Below are 19496 nucleotides of genomic sequence, written 5' to 3'. Positions count from 1 at the left end.
TTATTTCCAACCTTGAACTCTATACACCAACCTATCAATCAGATGGAAGAGTAGAAGGCATTTTCAAACTTGAAAGATTTAAAAAAATGCGCCTTACTGTCAGAAAGCTAGTGGAGGATATCTGAAACCAAAACAAAGAAGTTAAACCACAAAAAGGGGTGGGGCACATAGAATCCTGGAAACAGAAGATTCAACACAAGAGAAGCAAAAGGAATTTTTAAGATAAGGATAAAGGGGAAATCCCAGGAGGACAGACTTTTAAGCAGGACTAGATAGAGAACAACCAGTTCAGGTAAAAGAAAAGAGAACTCCAGCACAGACATAGTAAAACATAAATAATAATAAAAGTCATAGATAACCTAGCATATTTAAACATACTAGGAAAGATGGCCACCTCTGTTGGAGTTTGGGAATAGTTCTATAGAAGACTGAGCAAATGAAAAAACAGAAATGAGGTAAACAGTTTTATAGAAATGTAATCAATCAACACTTACTACATGGCTCATATGTGAATACTGTACTCAAAGAATCATAATAATGTCAACACTGAAAACAGATCTCACCATAACTGATAAACTAAATTTGTTTTTGTTTTTTAAATTTAAATATCACCTGTAGACTTCCCACTGTGGAAGCAAGGGAGGAGGGAGATAAAGCCTCTCTTCCACAGTAGGAAGTCTACAGATGATATTTAAATTTAAAAAACAAGTTCGAAAATATCACTTATAAAACATATAAAATAATGTAATATGGTTACCTACAGGAAGCAGGATTAGAGATGGGGAGGAATGGGACATAGAACTGCTGTTTCTTGTTATAAGCCTTGTAGAACTAGTTAAAATTTTATATATTTACACGTATTAAGAAATAATAAAATTAAAAATTCAATAAAGTGAGCAAGAAACAGACTGGCATAATAAACTGGGAAAATAAATGATAAGTAGAATGTTACAGCTAAAAGGGACCTCTTATTTTACAGATGAAGAAACGGGTTTCAAATAATTATAAGCCTTACCCAAGTTTTCACATCCAATTGGCAATAGTACTAGGACTAGAACTATATATTGTCTCCTGATTCTTGTATAATTATTATAAAGAGGAACTGCATACTAAAGAAGAAAAGATATGAACAAGGACTCAGAGATGGTTAAGTACAAGTCATGTTCCCCAAATTAGTACAATAGGACTTTTTAAAAAAGACCTGTGGGACAATACTAGAATTCATCCTGTATATAACAGAAAGCAATTTCATAGTATTTAATAGTGTCCTTTGAAATATCTATTGCACTGAAATCCAAACTGGCTATTTTTCCACAGCAAACTACTCCAATCCTGCAAACCTCTAGAACAGTGGTTGGTTCTTAAGTGAAGGGCTTGAAAAAGGATTACCCCATGCCCAGAAATTCTGATTCAGCCAGGTCTGGGGTGGGTCCCAAGAATTTGCATTTCTAACAAGTTCTCAGGAGATGCTGATGCTGCTAGCCCAGGACCACATTTTGGGAACCAGTGCTCTAGAACAAGGTGTTCCACAAGTTATTAAGTATTCCTAAGAAGAGAGTTTCAAGGCCACCTACCATAATCCTGTCTTGGAGGTTCATATGCCCATTAGCAATATTGAAGGAGTCAAGGAATGCTAAAGTTACCTGCTTAACTTTGACCTGGTCTTTCCCGTAAGGGGAAAAATGGTTTAGGAAAAGGCCAAGTCAAAGTTAAACAGGTAACTTTAGCATTCAAGTTACTAATGGTTTTTAATGTGCTACAGCTACTGCTTTCAAATTTTCAAAGTTTAAAAAAAAAATTTTTTTTCAAAGTTTGAGAAATGTTACTCCAGGAATTTTTCTGTGGTCTAAATCTAAGGTTGTTGGAATAATTACATAAGATACTGCATGTCAAGTGCGTAGCACATAAGTGTTTAAGTACTGACTGCTGTTAACTGCTACCTGCCAAATAAAGTGGTTCACTAAGAAATTATTCTTTGGTCAAAAAAAGAAAAAAATATGGTAAGAACCAGAACAATTTCACCTGAATTCTTGAAAATAATGGGAAGAAAAATAATTGCCTTAAAGACCTTTTAAGCACTGTACTGTGGGTACAGATTAAAATAAAACAAATAGAAGAAAATTAAAATAATTTAAAATAATTATCATTTGACCTGTCATAAAATTGACGTGCTTTAATTTTACAACTACTTTCCATACTGTAATTCAACTTGAAAATGGGATTTGTTGTTTTAACTGGAATTGCCTATTTCTTCTTTCACTGATGAAGTAGGGAAATTCTTTGAAGTACAACATATAAATACTGATAGTTTTAATTCTAAGATAACACTCCTTCATGTCGCAACCAATTATATGAGGTATATGCCGGGAATTTTTTTTTAACAGCATACATTGTCTGTGACAATGTGTGTATATGGTATAGTTGCAAATGTATAATTGTAAATGTATAAAAATGATGCTTCTGAGTTATTTTAATTTCTAAGAGACAATATGGTACCGTGAAAAGAATATTATGAACTTTGTTATGCCACTTTAATCTCTGCATCAGTTTCCTTATCTGTAAAATAAAGGAGATGGGCTGTATGATCTCTAAGCTCTCTTTCCGGTCTAAGGAACTGTGATTCTCTGTGATTCAGTGGTGGGTAACAGATTTGCCCTCCCTTTAGATGATCAAATTTGTGATCAACATTAACCATAAAAATAGCTTATAGGGGGATTAACATATCATCCTGGCAAATTGTGAGGCTGTGGCCCACATAAAAATGAATGATAAATCTTACCTTATCAAACGAAATAAACAGACCTACGTTTTTAAAGGTAACAAAATTTGTAACTATATGTGGTGATGGATGTTAACTAAACTTATTGTGGTAACCATTTTTCACTATATACATACATCAAATCATTATGATATACAAGTTAAACAATGTTACATGTCAATTATATCTCAACAAAGCTGAAAAAATTAACAATAGATACATGTATATAAGGACTTGTAACAACCTGCTGAAAAGGCAATTAGTATTTTTTTAAAAACATAATACTAAATCATTTAACTATTTTTAGTACCAAATAACATGGGGGCAATGGGGGAAATTGCTCTGCAACTCTACAGAACCTTTTTAAGGTCTTTCATTACTGAAAAATATAATGGTAAACTGTCTTTTTTTAAAACATGTTTTAACAGCACTCTGAAACTAGAACCTGTCACTTCCTTTCATGGTGAACATTTAAACAGAACTAGCAAAGCAAGGTTAATGAGGAAAAGAAATACAATGGTCCCAAAACAAAATTTGGCCAATACGGCCCTATTCAACCTCCTCAAGGAGACAATAAAGAAAAAGAACTGATTTCCCAGAGCAGTTATTCTTGCTCAGATATAAAAAACAGAAGAAACATTACCAAGAACCACTTGCTTTCATTTCCCTCTCTTCCCTACTTCCACCTGAAGCATTCTAATACAGATTAGAAAAAAAGGAAAACAGTATTCTTTAAAAATATATCATCTTGACACAGAAATACTGAAGGTTGCTTTCTGTTGTTTTTTTTAAGCTACTTGCAGTGTCCAATCTGTCTATAGACAGACAGGGGATTGAAGAAAGGGAGAATAAAGACCAGAACATTCTTTTCTTTGTTTTGATGCACTGAAAAGACTCGGGCACTTAAACCTCTAAGTAAACTTCAATTCTCTAACTACAACCCCAACTAGAGACTGAATATGAATTTAAATATGAAATTCAATGAAGATTTTGCCTTCTGTATCATTTAGGACAATATACTGTGAATTCTAGGAAAATATCTCTAAGCCTATTCCTACTTCTTAAAACAAAAACTCTAACCAAGAGAAAATGTCTTATTTCAACATTTTTTATTTTCAAATATGCCACACAATTGTTTTTATGTCTTAGAAATCACCTATGAGGAAAGCTAGTTTTACTAATTCACAAATGGAAAAACTGAAATCCAGAAAATTACTTAGGCTGAAAATTTAGGAATGGTTTTCACTCCTAAATTTGGGGAGTGTATTATCCACCCACTTCATACAGTAGTGGAAAAACCACCACCATGTTCTGGACAAAAGGGGAAATGAACAGTAACAAAGATGCAATATATGGCCTCTCACAGACATCATTCTAACAGTGACTATCAGTTCAGCAAATACTTTAGAAGCACACTTAACAGTAAATGAGTAAATTACAACACTGTATTGCTTTACCAGATAGCCCAATGTAATATATCCTAAAATAATTACTACAAACGAAAATAATTTTCATTTAGTTCCTTTTATCAATTAGAAACAGTACTACACAAGACATTATGGGTTATAGATACTGAGTTAAAGTATTAAGGTTAGTGTCAAAATATGTTGTTTGGCATGTTTTAAACGAAGAGAAAAATTTATAATTTGTGTTGTATTATAAAAACTGGAAATTACTAAACTTAAATGTATTTAATCAGAGGGTTTAATTATAAAGGAGTCTAACAGTTACCATCAAATATTAATGAACAATGACCAAGGAATTACTGAAGTTGGCCTCCGTCTAGGGATTCTTAACCTGGGGCGGCCTCAAGGTACCTGTAAATTCCCTGAAATTCATAGCAAAATATGTGTATGTGTGAGTAGAGAGAGAAGCAATAGTTTTAAGTATTTTGAAGGGTTTCATGACCCCAAAAAAGCTTAAGAACTACTGCCTCAGAAAGCAGGACTGTAGCCATCAAAATAAAATCATGACACTGGAATTCCCTGGCAGTCCAGTGGTTAAGACTCCGCACTTCCAACGCAGGGCACACAGGGAGGACATAAAAAAAGGAAAATTCATGACAGAGTGTCAATCATAATAGATAATTTCAGCCAGGATACAGTAAAAATTCATAAAGACAATAAGGATCTAGAAGTGAAATACTAAAATAGATGAGACATGATGGTATAAAAACCCCTCAAAATATTTTTTAAGAATCAATATCAATGTCAAGAAACATGTATTTTACTTTCCCGTTTGAAGCTAGATTGTTTTGCTCACCTTTTATCTAGCCACCAACAAAAATCATAAGAATTCAAAGAACTATACAAGACTGTGCTAGAATATTCATGTAAGGAATTAACCATTTAACAAGGAGTTAAGTGTGATTTGGTGGTTATCCTAAACCTTTCTCCATATAATCTTTTACTGGAAAACACTATAGCTACTGCTGTTTATAAACCTCTGATTTTTAACACCATGTTTGTCCGAAAATCCCCAACAGGTAACCGTTCTTTGACAGACCCTTAAATACCATTAGAACATTACATAGGATCAGCACTACTATGTTTTAGATGCCATTCCTATAGATGCTTGATCCTACAAACTTCACCACATAATGCGATGGTCACATCTTTCTCTTGAACAAGAGACATACTAGATATTTTGAAGTCAAGTCAAAGAGAGTAGGAAATGAATGTGTGCATGACAATGTTTCCTAGACCCAATACCTAACCAAGATGAGAAAAGAATACTAAGTTACAGAAGTGCGTTTATCATTTACGGATAACCAACTGTTTTTCAGGCAGAGGATACATGAATGTATAGTTCCTCCTCAACTATACTTAAGAGTTCCTCCAGAGCAGGAATCATGTCTTGAGTCCTGCTGATGTAAAAAGTAGATTCTTATCATGCACTTATGTTTAAAAAAAAAACTAAGAAAACAAATAAATGGGCTTGAGCCATTTAGGAAGTAAAGCTGAGAGTACCTGGTGACCAATCATATATAAAGGGTTGGAGCTGTAAGAATTAAAGCCTGGAAGACTGACTAAATGGTGACACCATTAACAGAGATAAGGATCTCAGAAGGATGAAAAGGAGAAATATGATTTTAGTTTGGGGCATATCAAGTTTAGGGTGCTTAAGAGAATTAACACAGTGACATGACCTATAAGCAACTGGAAATACCATGCAGAAGCTCAAATCACAGTTGGGGGATGGATAGGGGAGTCAATAGTAGAAACCCTGGGAGTGATGAAAATACCAAGAAAAAAATATACAAGGAGGACCAAAAATAGAGCCCCAAACACAAACATTTACAGAGAAAACAAAAGACCTGGTAAGTAAGTTGCAAACAGGTAAATGACTGGGAGTTTCTCCACAGGAGTTTTATGAGTAGTGATCAGTATGCTTTTAAATAGCAATGTAAAAACTGAAATAGGTTACATACCCATGGCTACCATACAATCTAAATTTTTTGGAATAGTCTCCTGATTTCAAATATACAGTCCTCCTGTCCCCATAAATGATGGAAACATACTGGAATTCAGTGTTCCAATTACAATTCCCAGACCATCTTTTGGATACTTCAGTAGCGTAACTCCCCCCCCCCCCCCCCCCCCCCGCCCCGGGTACGCAGGCCTCTCACTGTTGTGGCCTCTCCCGTTGCGAAGCACAGGCTCCGGACGCACAGGCTCAGCGGCCATGGCTCACGGGCCCAGCCGCTCGGTGGCATGTGGGATCTTCCCGGACCGGGGCATGAACCCTTGTCCCCTGCATCGGCAGGTGGACTCTCAACCACTGCGCCACCAGGGAAGCCCAGTGTTAACTCCTTTTTCACATTATGCTCTGAACTCAGTTTCCTCATCTGCAAAATGCAACAACAGTAACTATTTCATAGAGTTATACTGTAAAGATTAAATGAGTTCATTTGTGTAAAATATTTCAAACAGTACATGATACACACTAAGCAGGCAAGGGTGTTAACTGTTACTGTTATTTTTCATTCCCCACTCCCCCATAAAAATACGGTACTAATTGTTCAGCAGAAAATTGATTACCACACAGCTATCAGGACCACCGTGTGCAAATCTTTCCCAAAAATACAATTTCAAGTAATCTGGCCATACATCCCATTTCTCAGACCACATGAAGATTTTTGGTCATCTCTGATAATTTCCTATTTTTAATAAATCACAGGGATTAAGTGCTTATACTATAATAAAGAACCAAGAAAAATATCTATATTACTGTTAGTCATTCCTGACATCCTTAGTCTTGAAAAATTTCCTCAAATTATCAAAGTGGTATACATTTTTATATTGCCCTTTGTGTCCACATGATTTGCCTTTAAAAGCATACAAAGCAGTGCTCTAATACAGGTTCTTGGTGTCTAGCATCACTTGATAACACTTTTTGAGATGACTATTTTTCAATGTTACAGAACTGTGCATCAAGTTCATCAGTTGTACTATCTTACCTAACACCAAATCCTACTCTTTCCTTCCAAATTATAAGCATGTAGTCATCTAAAATCCTTACTTCCCAAGCATACTATAACTTCACATCACTTTTCACCTACTCCAACATCAATCAACTTTCTATTACCTGTCCACCTTTGCACATACCAATGATGTGAATTTCTCAAGCTACTAAACTTTCTCTTTCACTTCCTCATCCCTGGATATCTAAATACCTCTCAACAGAAAACTGCTACATAAACTGCATTGCACTTATACACTGATTTCAAACATCTGAAGCCCTGTCAGGTAATGAAACTAAACAAATTTTATTGGGTAAATATTTCAAATAGAATTTTGATTACCATGAATTTTTTCTTAAGGACCAATTAGAAATACCCTTCTAATTGGGCAATTAATTTATCCTAGCCTCTTTCCTCATCTGTAAAATGAATGGTTTGCACTAGGTATTTTTAAAATTCTCTACCAATTCCCAAAATCTACAATTCTTTGTCTTAAAGTCTTTATTTGTTCAATCTAGTATCAATGCTATACCGTGGCATTTTGCTAGATTCCAAAAACTCAGGAATCACCGGTTTCTAAGTCCCAGCTAAGGTTGCAATACACCAAAGGAAAACCCAATTTAGTGAACTGTGAAATTCCTTCTAAAATAATTAAACTTCTGAAAATGAAGAAAATCTCCCTTGGAAGGGATTAAAGTAACTAAAATAAATACTAGGCAAACAAACATAAAGAAACAAAAAGCTTACAACATATATTATGGTATGGTAGAAAGAGCACAGGACTGCGAGTCAAGAAGTTGCTTCTAGTGGCAGCTCTGCCAAAGGCTGTTATTTTAGACAAGTTGTAACCTCTGGCCTTCTTCCTCATCTGTGAAATGAAGGGATTGGACTACATGATCTTGAGGATTCCTGCCAAATCAAAATGGTTCTAAGATATCCTTTGATTTTTAAACCCCACAAGTGATATAAAATTTTACAAAGGTATAGTCAAGAGATGTCACTACACACAACTGACACCACTGGCTTAAGCCTCTGCTAAATGAAATAATGGAATCTGGGTTATGTGCTCTTGTGGGAAAGAAGCAGAGGATTTGGGGCCCTATGCTGCTCTTTAGTTGTCTAATGTTTGAGTAGACCCTTTCATTTGTTTCTGATTCTCTATGGTTAATCCTTCATGACATAAGATAATTAAAGACTGAGTGATCAACATAAATTTTAAGCCACATTTTTTCTCAAACTAGAGAAACATATTTAAAAGAGAGGCCAGAAAAGTGAAATTCTCTCTATGGATTTGAATAGGGCCTTTCCTACAGCATTAGGTTAACATTAATATACAATTATGATTATGGTGCTATGAATTCTCAACTGTGTATATTACTCACTTTTTAGGTTATTCTCAGCAAAATTTAATCCAAGTTGGCATCCTCCTGCTACCCGGAGTACTTCTCAGCCACCACCTTCTACCATTAGTAAGAATTTATTTTAATATTAGCCTAAGTAAAACACAATCAGGAAAATAAATCTACAGAAACATTATATAATGCATCCCAAGTAAAATGTTTAGAATATTCAACATTTTGGGATAATGCAATAAAAAATGAATCTTTATAGTGAATGCTCTATTTTTATGGATGAATTATATCTAAACTTTCTACCAGAAAACTATCAATACTTATGGATAATCTAGTTTATTTTATAGATCTTGAAACCACTCACCATAATCAGAATATCATAAAGTATCTATTTTGAGTTATGTGAATTTTAAAACCATATATTTAGGCCATTACACACATCAGATCATTTATTCATTTGTAAAACTAACTTTATAAGGGCATAAATTCCTCTATGATGCTACAGTAAATGTTTCCACACCACTGTTGGGGGGGGGTCCTTAAAAAATAACAGCAAGTCCTATTGGCACAAGTGCTTTTTGATTTACTCTTCTCAAACCAGTAAAGCTTTGACATTGGACAAGTTTATTTTTGTCACTTTCTATTCATATTTTACAGGAAAACAGTGAACACATCCACTCCTCTATTCTTCACGATAACAGTAGTTTCTCGAAGTACAACAGATCAACTGACTTGATAGTTAATCTTTTTAAGGTAATTATTGAGCTTTTTATTTCACAGAACACAATCCATCATTTTTTTTTTTTAATTTGGTTCCTTGGATTATGAAGCTAAAGATTCTGACTCAAATTTTTTTTACAGGTTTGTTACTGTTTCATTTTTTACTCTAATATCAAATTAACTACATTTGAGGTTTTTGTCAAAGTTTTCATATTTAATTCATTTTTTTCATGATTCCAAATCCATTTGGGATTCTAGAATAAAACGTGTGAATGCTCACTACATATTTCTTTTACTAAAACATGAAGAATAGGGAAAAATCTAATAAATTTGTGAAACTGCAATTAGAATCTGGACCCAAATGCTAACATTCACACCATAAAATTTTCTATACATTCTACAGATGTAGGAGACTTATTAATTTATATTATTCTACAAATATATACTCTATATTTAATTTGATTTAACCACATTCCATAAGTTGAATTTGAGGGGTGTTTTTAAAGCTTTGAGAGTTTAGTGTTTAGTTTGAGTGTTTAGTGTTTATTTTTGTAATCCAACAACTTTATCCAAAAATGCAGAAAATTTTTCTGGCTGGCCAGGAGGAAAACATTTCAGTGTTGAAAAGTCCATTGACTGTAACAGCCCAGGAAGCATGCTAAAACAAAAGAAGAAAAATATTAGGTAATATGGGAGAAAATTCCATAATTCAATGCTGCCCATTTGATGACTGAATCTAACTTCCAAGAATATTGTGATGGTTCTCAACCTGTATATGTGAATTTCAATGTATTTTAATATTATAGGTATACACAATAATAATAAAATAATACAAAGCGCATTACATGTCAATAGCAATTCAACATTTTATCTTTTACATCAACTGAAATATTTCAGAAATGTTATTCATGAAAGATGTGGTCACATGGCTTTGGAACACTTCTCATGACTGGGCAGATATAACTTGAAGCAAACTCAATTTATGAAAACAGAATAAATGAAACCAAAAGTAACAGCTGCAAGACAAGAACAATAAGCTGGGGAGACTACTAGACCATGCACGAAGATTGTGAAATAATTTTTGCTAGTAATTTACTACCATAAATCCATATATAACTAAGCAACATACAATCGCTATGCACGTTGGAAATAAGGTTCAGACCCACAACATAAAACTATTACTTCAGAAATTTAATTAAACCAGCCACTTAAATTAGAACAGACAATCATCCAGCCTACATTTGGGGCAAATAAATGATATGCCTAAAATAAAAATACAACTAATTATTGATTCTCCTTATGGCATCCACGTGTGCAACTTTCTTGAAACTAATACAAGAAAAAAAGAATTCTAAAACTGAAAAAAAAAAAAAATTGGAGATTTGTACAGCTCCTTTTTCAGCCTGAGTAGAGTCAGGATGTGTCTATGAAATCAATGTTTTCCCCTTTTTAATGTACTAACATAAAAATCGAAGCTGATTTAATGTTTAGAATGAAAATACTCATCAAAAGTGTCTGGAAAAATTGACTTGCATAAACCAAGGAAGATGAACATTGATTCCTCTTCAAAAATGGTATTAACCCCTAACAATCTCAACTACCTAAGGACAGATATGCCCATTATCTGAAGCCCACATAATTCTGATTATCTAGCTTCTCCCCTGACTCACAATATTTTAAGAATCGCTTCTATATTACAAAGCCACCCTGACATTCCCTCTCCTCCATCATTATGGGGATTAGGACACCAACCATTGCTCCTGGAACAATCAATGAGAATAGGAAACTTTGTCTGTTTTTGTTCACTGATGATGCCAAGTACCTAGAATAATGCCTGGCACACAGTATGTGCCCAATAAATAATGAATAAACAAGTATTTACTGAGTGCCTAAGACACAGAAGCAGTAATATTAAAAGAAAAGCTTATGTTCTAACCAGTTTTTTCTAAGGTTTATTTTCAAATTAATTTCAATTTATTATAACATAAGAAATATGCATTTTGTAATACTTCTATGAGGTCTTTTCTTTTTAAAACATCAAATTAGGATAGCTTTTAAAGTCCAACAATTGGGAATTACTGACCTGACCCTTTGGCAAGCTTCTAGTGTCTGAAGAAAAATTAATAGAAAACCAGCAATTTTCTTCATCCTTCTATTGTGATGTTGATCAGTTCTTGCTGAATTCTAATATACTTCTAGAAAATAATACTCCTTACCATAAAGCAATTCCTCTGCTTAAAATACTCCCATGGCTTCTTATTAAACACAGAATAAAATCAGAACTCTTCTGTGAACTATCCCCACCCAGCTTCATCTTCATACTACATTCTCTCCCTTGCTTACTGTACTCCTGCCACACTAACCCTCTGTTCCTCAAACACACCAAACTCCAAGCTCATTCCCAACTTAGGGCCTTTGCAATTGCTGCTGTTCCTTCTGCCTCTACAGCTTCACATGAGTGGATCTTCCTGGTTATTCAGGTCTCAGCTCAAATGTCATATACCCAGTTATGCCTTCCCCGACCATTCTAATTAGTCTTCACCCCAGCTATCACATCACCCTGCCCTATTTTCTTCATAACACATTTCACCATATGAAATTATCTCGACTGCTTATTTATGAACTGTTTACTGTCTATCTCCCACCACTGGAACATAAGCACCATGAAAGCAGGGACTTTACGTCATGTTTAGCACTGTTATCCACAGCACCAAAAACAATGCCTGCCATGTATTAGATATAGTTGAATAAATGAATGAGTAAATTTAATTTAGGGATTCCAGTGGATTTACTGAAGGCAAAACCTTAATTAAAAATAAGCAAATGCCTTCCTTAAATAATGAAAAATAATGAACACAAAAGTTTATATTCTCAGAGACCTGCACACCCAGATGAATACACACAGATACGTGCACACACACACATTCAGATATTCACATGCAATGAAATAAGCACAGACACTGAAAGAAATACAACACAGATATCACAAAGTAGAAGACAAATGATCAGGTTTTACAGGTGAGAAAATCAAAATGTTTGCTAAGTGGGAGAAGGTAAGAGATCAAAGATACAGGCGGGTTAGGCAGGTGGGTAAGAATAGCTAGGAAGGAATTAAGAGGTCAAATAATCAGTCTCTAGTATACCTGCAGGTACAGTAAAAGAGATGCCCGTCTTTGTGTAGCTGCTTTGCCAATTCCAGCTGATGATTGTTCATCAACTTTTCATTTATAACCACTATGAGTGGCTTTCTTTCTTCCAGAGTCTCCAAACAGCTTCCTGCACCTACAAAAATATACCAAATGTGTTAACACAGTTTAAAAAAAAGTTAGTGATTCACCAGGCCTTATAACTAGAACTCAAAAGATGAAAAATTTAGTTGGCAACACTACAAATCAAGCCTTTTAATTATACATCCAAAATGACAAAAAACAGTTATGAGTGGTCTCTAGTGTTACAAACCTGACTTGAAAAACACATTCTTTATCACTGCCAACAATATCAGTGCTTTGCAACTTGCCCTCTAGTAGTATGCCCTGGGCATGGGCCTTGAATCCAAATAAGATTCAGGTTCAACATACTGTACATGAAGCCATACTGCACTTCTATTCAAACACAAGTAAAAAAGCAAGCCTTCAGTAGTGACAAGCACCAATAAAGGAAAACTTTGACCACTCCTTATGAGGCTGCTTGTCAAAAGAGTCAAGGATAAATCTCCACAAACATGCATATATACAATATTTGGGTCAATTCAACTTTTAACTCTAAACTCATTTAGATAATTTAAATGGGAGCGAGGGGACTGCTAAGTGAGCAGACAAATCCTTTTTGGGTAGACGATACCAGCACCAGACTGTTATCTGTCTGCCGCTTACTGACTGGACAAATTACTTAACCTTTTAATAGAAATGTAAAAAATCTTCCAAAGCCAAATTCTCAATGACCAATCCGACCAATCAGATGGCTGAACGTTCCTGCAGACCTAAGCCCAGATACTAATTCCCACTGACAACTCTTGACACATGTCATTGGATAACTTATTTTGCCTGTGTTTAGGGTTTCTGTAAACCCTAAAGTTTACAGTTCTGTAAACTGTAAAGCTGGCCTTCAGTGATTGATTTCCCATTTTTCTATCACCCAGAATTATAAATTCTCTCCAATAATGTTCCCGACTGCTATATTGCAATCAGTATTTTATTCAAAATGGCTACCGGTGAGTTACCCTAGTGATTTTATTTTACATCAGAAAGGTTCGAGTTTTTGTTCTTATTTGTTGTCTATCAAAAACCAAACCGGACAGTTCTACGGCACTTTACCGGCGTGACTAATAACAAGATCTGCTTTCTGAAGGTCTTCTTTCAATGAATCCTTGTATCTGTAAACATCCAGAATAAATGACTCCGTACTGAATGGTTCAGGTACCACCTTTCCTCTACCTATTTGTAGGACAAGTCGGTTGTAACCGAGGCTCTGGATTATCTGAAACGGGAAAAAAGAAAAAGCGGGCCTTTTAAACAGGCTACTGTAAAAACAGTAATATCGACAACAAACCACCCAATCGGAGCACGAGCTGCCGAATAAATAGTCGAACTGGAGCCCGTTAGTTTTTCAAATGGCTCCTTTTCCCCCCCGTCCCGGGCCCCGACTTGGCACCTCACTAGCCCTAAGGGACCTAAACGCCCCAGCTCATCCCGTCGTGACAGAAATAGCCCAGCAAGAACTTGGAGACCAACGCAAAGACTCTGAAAAAGGCGTCGCAAACTAGGGAGGGAGAGCAAGGAACAGCGTCGTCGTAGCACACGGCTGGGACTGCGCGAACCACGAGCCCTAAGGAGAGGGCGCGCTCGGGGGACGCCGGCCGCGAGGGTGCCTGAGCCGGAAGTAAGGCACGGCGGCCTCGGCCCGAGCGCGGCGGGGCAGGGCGCCGAGCGGACCGGCCGGGTCGGGCAGGGCAGAGCCCGACGGAGCGCGTCGACCGCGCGGCCCCAAGGGGCCAGCGAGGCGGGCACAGGCACGGGCCCGGGAGGCGGGCCGGAACCCCGGCTCGAAGAGGCGGAGCCGCTGGAAGGAGAGGCTAAGCCGGAAGAGAGGCGGAGACGGAGAATCCGCGGAGAAAATCCGGGAGAAAGGAGGAACCGGAAAAAGGACGGGGAGGAGCGGCCCGGCAAGGCTATAGGAAACGGGAAGAGGAGGCGGAGGACCCCAAGCACCGGGGGAGCTGGAGGAAGGCCCAGTCAGGCGCGGGGAGGAGCCAGCTGATGGGCGGCGGCACCAGAGATTGAGCTGCCAGGGATTCTTCCCGAGTGCAACCGTCAGGCAAGGTTACCGAGGTTAGCGGTCAGGCTGGTGGCGGCGAGCGGCGAGCTCAGCGCGGGGAGCCCAGCCGCCGCTCGCCTGCCTCCCGCTTGCCTCCCGCTCGCCTTCCCCACTCACTTGCAAACTGTCGGGCGCCGACACACATGCAATAAGGTCGTCAAAGCTGGTGGTCCCTACAGTAACAAACACGCACTTCATCGCGCGTGACCCACAACCACGAATATCAAGGGCCGGACGTGACGTAGCGGACACCACGTGGACGCCGCAACGGCTCTAGGTGCGGGAGGCGGAAGTCGGGCGTGGCCGCCAGGGGGCAGCAGCCACCTGAACTGTGTCGCCGGGGATGAGTTGGGAGCAAAGAATGCTCCTGGCCTATGTGCGGGGCACTGTTGTAAGCCCTTTGCGTGTAGAAGCTCATGGGACCCTCACAGTTAAGGAGGTGGGCAATTGACAAATTTATTTTTTTCAAAAGTGGGGTTTAAAAAAATAATCATGAAGCCTCACACCTTTGTGTTTGCATCCTTGTTCGGGTACCACAGCTCTTTTAATGATATAGAAGTTTGGGATTCTTTAGCCAAGATACATTTGAGAGATGGTTTTACTTCAAGTATGTTGAGGGCATCTGAAAAAAAAGTGCCTTTTAAAAATCGCTCATTAGCCTGGGCTCTTCTTCCAGCTGTGGTTCTCAAGAAACCAGAGCCCTACAGAGTCTTGGAAGCTGCAGAGAAACAGTAAGCTCCATTAGCAAGCATTGTGTGTAAAATAGAGGCTTTTTTTTTTAACATCTTTATTGGAGTATAATTGCTTTACAATGGTGTGTCAGCCTCAGCCTTACAACAAAATAAATCAGTTATACATATGTTCCCATATCTCTTCCCTCCTGCGTCTCCCTCCCTCCCACCCTCCCTATCCCACCCCTCTAGGTGGTCACAAAGCCCCGAGCTGATCTCCCTGTGCTATGCGGCTGCTTCCCACTAGCTATTGATTTTACGTTTGGTAGTGTATATATGTCCATGCCACTCTCTCACTTTGTCACAGCTTACCCTTCCCCCTCCCCATATCCTCAAGTCCATTCTCTAAGAAAAAAAAAAAAGAGAGGCTTTAAGGCCTGAAGCCTACATCTCTGTCATTGAACCCATCCATTGAACCATTTAAAACGTAGAATTACCATAAATTTAAATTATAATAAAATGTAAAATTATACATTAGCATGAATAAATACCACATATATATTATACTTAGGCAATCAGGTAGGGGAGAGGCGATTTCTCAAGACTCCTCTTCTTTGTCCTACCACCATTACTAAGATCATTGCCTGCTTTATCTCATTCTAATGTTTTCTGTATTTCCTACTTAAAATTTCAGTTTAGCTAATATGGATGTTTTGCTCTGCCTGGTTAAATACAGAAGGGAAGGTATGAGAAGAAACTCTTAACACGAGAAGGATTAGAGGTGAATTAAGCCTAGAACATGGGCTAAAAAAACCTATTAAGCCTATTTCTAACAAGACTGTTTCTCTAAATCTTGTAGCTTGAGTACATGTCTTTTTGAGGGGTGGTATGCTCTACCCCTTTCTTGATACCAAATTTCATGAATTAATAAAACTAGTTTCATAATAACAATAAATGTAGAAAGATCATGGTTAAATAATAAAATATAAGCATATTTTCTGCCCAATAAGAGGAATAAAGTATGAATATTTATTGGAATATAAAGACAAAAAATATTCCAAAATATTCTGTAATTCAGAAAGATCTTGTGTCTATGATATCTTTTCCTATATCTGGAAGATATAAATTAAAGGAGCACTGTTCTGATAAGCTCATAGAGAGAATAAGCACATACAGAAATTGAATAGTCTTAAATTTCCAGAAAATAAGAAAATTGAATATCTGATGAAACTGAGCCCCGCTAAAACAGTTTCCTTACCGAGTTAATGATTAATCTCTCTATTCAAAACTTTTTTCCCTTTCTTGTGCCCTCTGACCTCAATCCTATGCTAACTGAACACTAACCAACCAGAGTCAGGTGACTAAAATTGCTGTTGTTATAGATATCATCATTACCTTAAAAACTCAGGCTGTTTCTCCAGGGCAAGATGAGCTCACAGACCCCTGAGCCATGGACCACATGGCCAGAGAATCCTAAACCAGAGACATCTTGACTCATGAAATCATGCTTAAGAAATGTCACAGAAATATCACAAGACAATGATTAATTCCAGTTTCTTTGTTCTTCCCCTTCAAAACATCTCCAACTCAGAGACCAAGATGGAGTGAATCTGAGACTTGTATCCCACTCCCTTGCTTGGTGCCCTGCAAATAAACCCTTACTTTGCTGCAAACTCCCACTGTCAGAGTTTGGCTTCCTGTGGCATGGGCACACAAGCCCTAGCTTGGTTACATTAATACTTTAAATGTTCTAGACTTTACTAAAACATCTTCTTGCAGAAATTGATCCAGAAACGATTTAAGAACCCAAGATTACGTAATTGATATAAAATTTTGGTAATTAAGTCTTTTCTCTGTTTTGTCAGTGTTAAGTATGCATTTTATTTTACTTGGGTGTGTTTTTCCTAAACTTACACAGGCTAACTTATCAAATAAGTTAACATTATTTCTAAAAATGTTTATGATTATGAAAAATGTAAATTTCTTTTCAACTACATTAAATCAGCATTCTGACAAACTTTATTTCAACAGTAACTATGCTTCCTGGTATGCCAGCTTGAAGATAATATCCAGGATCTTTAAGCACCTTTTAAAAAAGTGTGTACTGGGCTTATTGGTGGCGCAGTGGTTGGGAGTCCGCCTGCCGATGCAGGGGACACAGGTTCGTGCCCCAGTGCGGGAGGATCCCACGTGCCGCAGAGCGGCTGGGCTCGTGAGCCATGGCCGCTGGGCCTGTGCGTCTGGAGCCTGTGCTCCGCAACGGGAGAGGCCGCAGTTTAGATGGGGTTGTTTCCTTTATTTAGTAATTAATGGTTCCACCTACGATTTGAAAGATTATTCTTTACCTTACATGTAATCTGCCTAAATAGCAAAGATTCTGTGTCTTACAAGAATAATCTTCTATCGCGTAAGTTGTCTTTTTGTGTCCCTGATTATTTAAGGGGAAAATACCCATAGAACGCGACTCTTCACTTACATTGTGTAACATTGTGTTACATTGTGTAAATAGTGTTACATTGTATTTTTTTTAAACGCATTATTTGTACTTGGATTAAATAGGAAGGGAAGCATTGTTTCTCAGTCACTCATGATCCTACCTAATCAAGTGACCAAATCTCCTCCGACAACCCTTAATTTTGTCTTCCCAAAATCAGTTCCTAAATTTAGGACACATAAAATAAAATTTTCAGAATATATTACATACATAAAACTAAAACTTTTATGCGTAAAACCTCTAAGACTTCTCAGAGGGCCTTTGGAATCACAAAGATTTGCGCTGCCACCTTATAAAAAAAGATACTGGAAATAATTAGGTTTGTTTAATTTGTTACTATAGTAAAGTTGCATGGGAAAAGTTGTCAGATCAGAAGGGACATTCAGCCTTTCCTAAATTACATTTGTTTGGTAAAATATTAGTATAAAAATTTCAGAAATTGCATGCTTTACAGGAAGTCCCCAGCAATTTGTCAGTGCCCTCCATGATGGATGTGCCCTCCATAATACTCTTTTACGCTCATCAAAACTCCTATGAAATAGTTACATACTGGACTCCAATACGGCTCCTCTATTTTGATAGAATTGGCAATAGTAATAAATTAACCACAGCCATTAAATCTCTTAATGTTCTTGTTTTACTCTAAAGCTTACCCGAAGATTCTACTACAGGCTAGAATTTGTATCTTCAACAAAGAAGAACAATCTCAGAGCCTCATGGAAAAGGACCTTACCAGGTACTTCACATGATTGCCACTTCAAAGAATAGATTTCTGAGTTGACATCACTTAGATAACTTTCAGACAGCACCAGTGGACTGAGGCAAGATTTCCAGGACTCTTTCTAATCCAATGAAAGGCTCAGAACACTACAGAGTCAGATAACCAGGAAGGATGTACTAGGCAATGCCCAGCCTTCTGTAAGCTACCCAGTAATCCTTTTCTTCCCCCCCTTTCAAAATCTTTCAGTTTTTCATGACATATGAAACCCAGGTTTTCTGACATGCATTTTAGAAGAAATATCGTATATACTTGCCCAGTAAAATAAACACAGAGCTATTGCTGAGAATCTAAAGGAAATATGGAAAATAAAGTAGCATTAGTTATCCTTATGGTTAGGGTGGTTTCATATTGGTTTTATATAAATGAGGATCTATTTTATTTTTTAAATAATTCAGAATGAAATTGTGATGAATGTTTGCCATATTAATTTATTCATATTCTTTTTATATTTTTCTGTTTCTGCTCTTGCTGTTTCCTCTCCCTCCCCATCAATATGGTTAGCTAATCCTTCAAGATTCAGCAGAGGTGCAAGTTCCTCCAAGAAGCCCTTCTCTGACCCTTGTAAGGTATGTGCATTATGTGCAAATATTGTTCTTTGCCTACCTCTGTCATAATTCTTGATGTTTAAATTACCTGTATACTTTTTTCTTCCTCTGGAACGTAAAATCCTGAAAGAGTGGAGACCGTGTCTAAGTCATCTCTGAATTTCCAGAATTTAGTGCTGTCCCTGGAACCTAGGGACATAAAATAAATGTTTATTGAACTAAAAAAGAGTTACATTATTAGGTACCATGCTAGGCCCTGTGGGGAATACAACAATAAATAAAACATAGTGCCTTTTCTATCTCAAGAATATATGGTTTTGTTCATAGGCTGATCAAAGTTTTGTGGACTTATTTTTTTTTAATTAATTTTATTTATTTATTTATTTATTTTTGGCTGTGT

General features: G+C 37.1%; 1 protein-coding gene across 1 annotated transcript in view; it reads right to left on the bottom strand.

Moving 5' to 3' along the window:
• Positions 1-14837, bottom strand: part of ALG13 (ALG13 UDP-N-acetylglucosaminyltransferase subunit) — a 74734-nt gene extending 59897 nt beyond the window's left edge. The window contains 3 exon segments of the mRNA XM_082864773.1: positions 12436-12574; positions 13606-13768; positions 14723-14837. Of these exon segments, the coding sequence (XP_082720899.1) occupies positions 12436-12574; positions 13606-13768; positions 14723-14803 (383 nt within the window). The 5' untranslated portion in view covers positions 14804-14837.
• Positions 14838-19496: the final 4659 nt, after the last annotated feature.

The sequence above is a fragment of the Leucopleurus acutus genome (assembly GCF_964270905.1).
Source record: "Leucopleurus acutus genome assembly, chromosome: X".
Taxonomy (NCBI): domain Eukaryota; kingdom Metazoa; phylum Chordata; class Mammalia; order Artiodactyla; family Delphinidae; genus Leucopleurus; species Leucopleurus acutus.
This window is presented reverse-complemented; position numbering and strand designations above follow the sequence as displayed.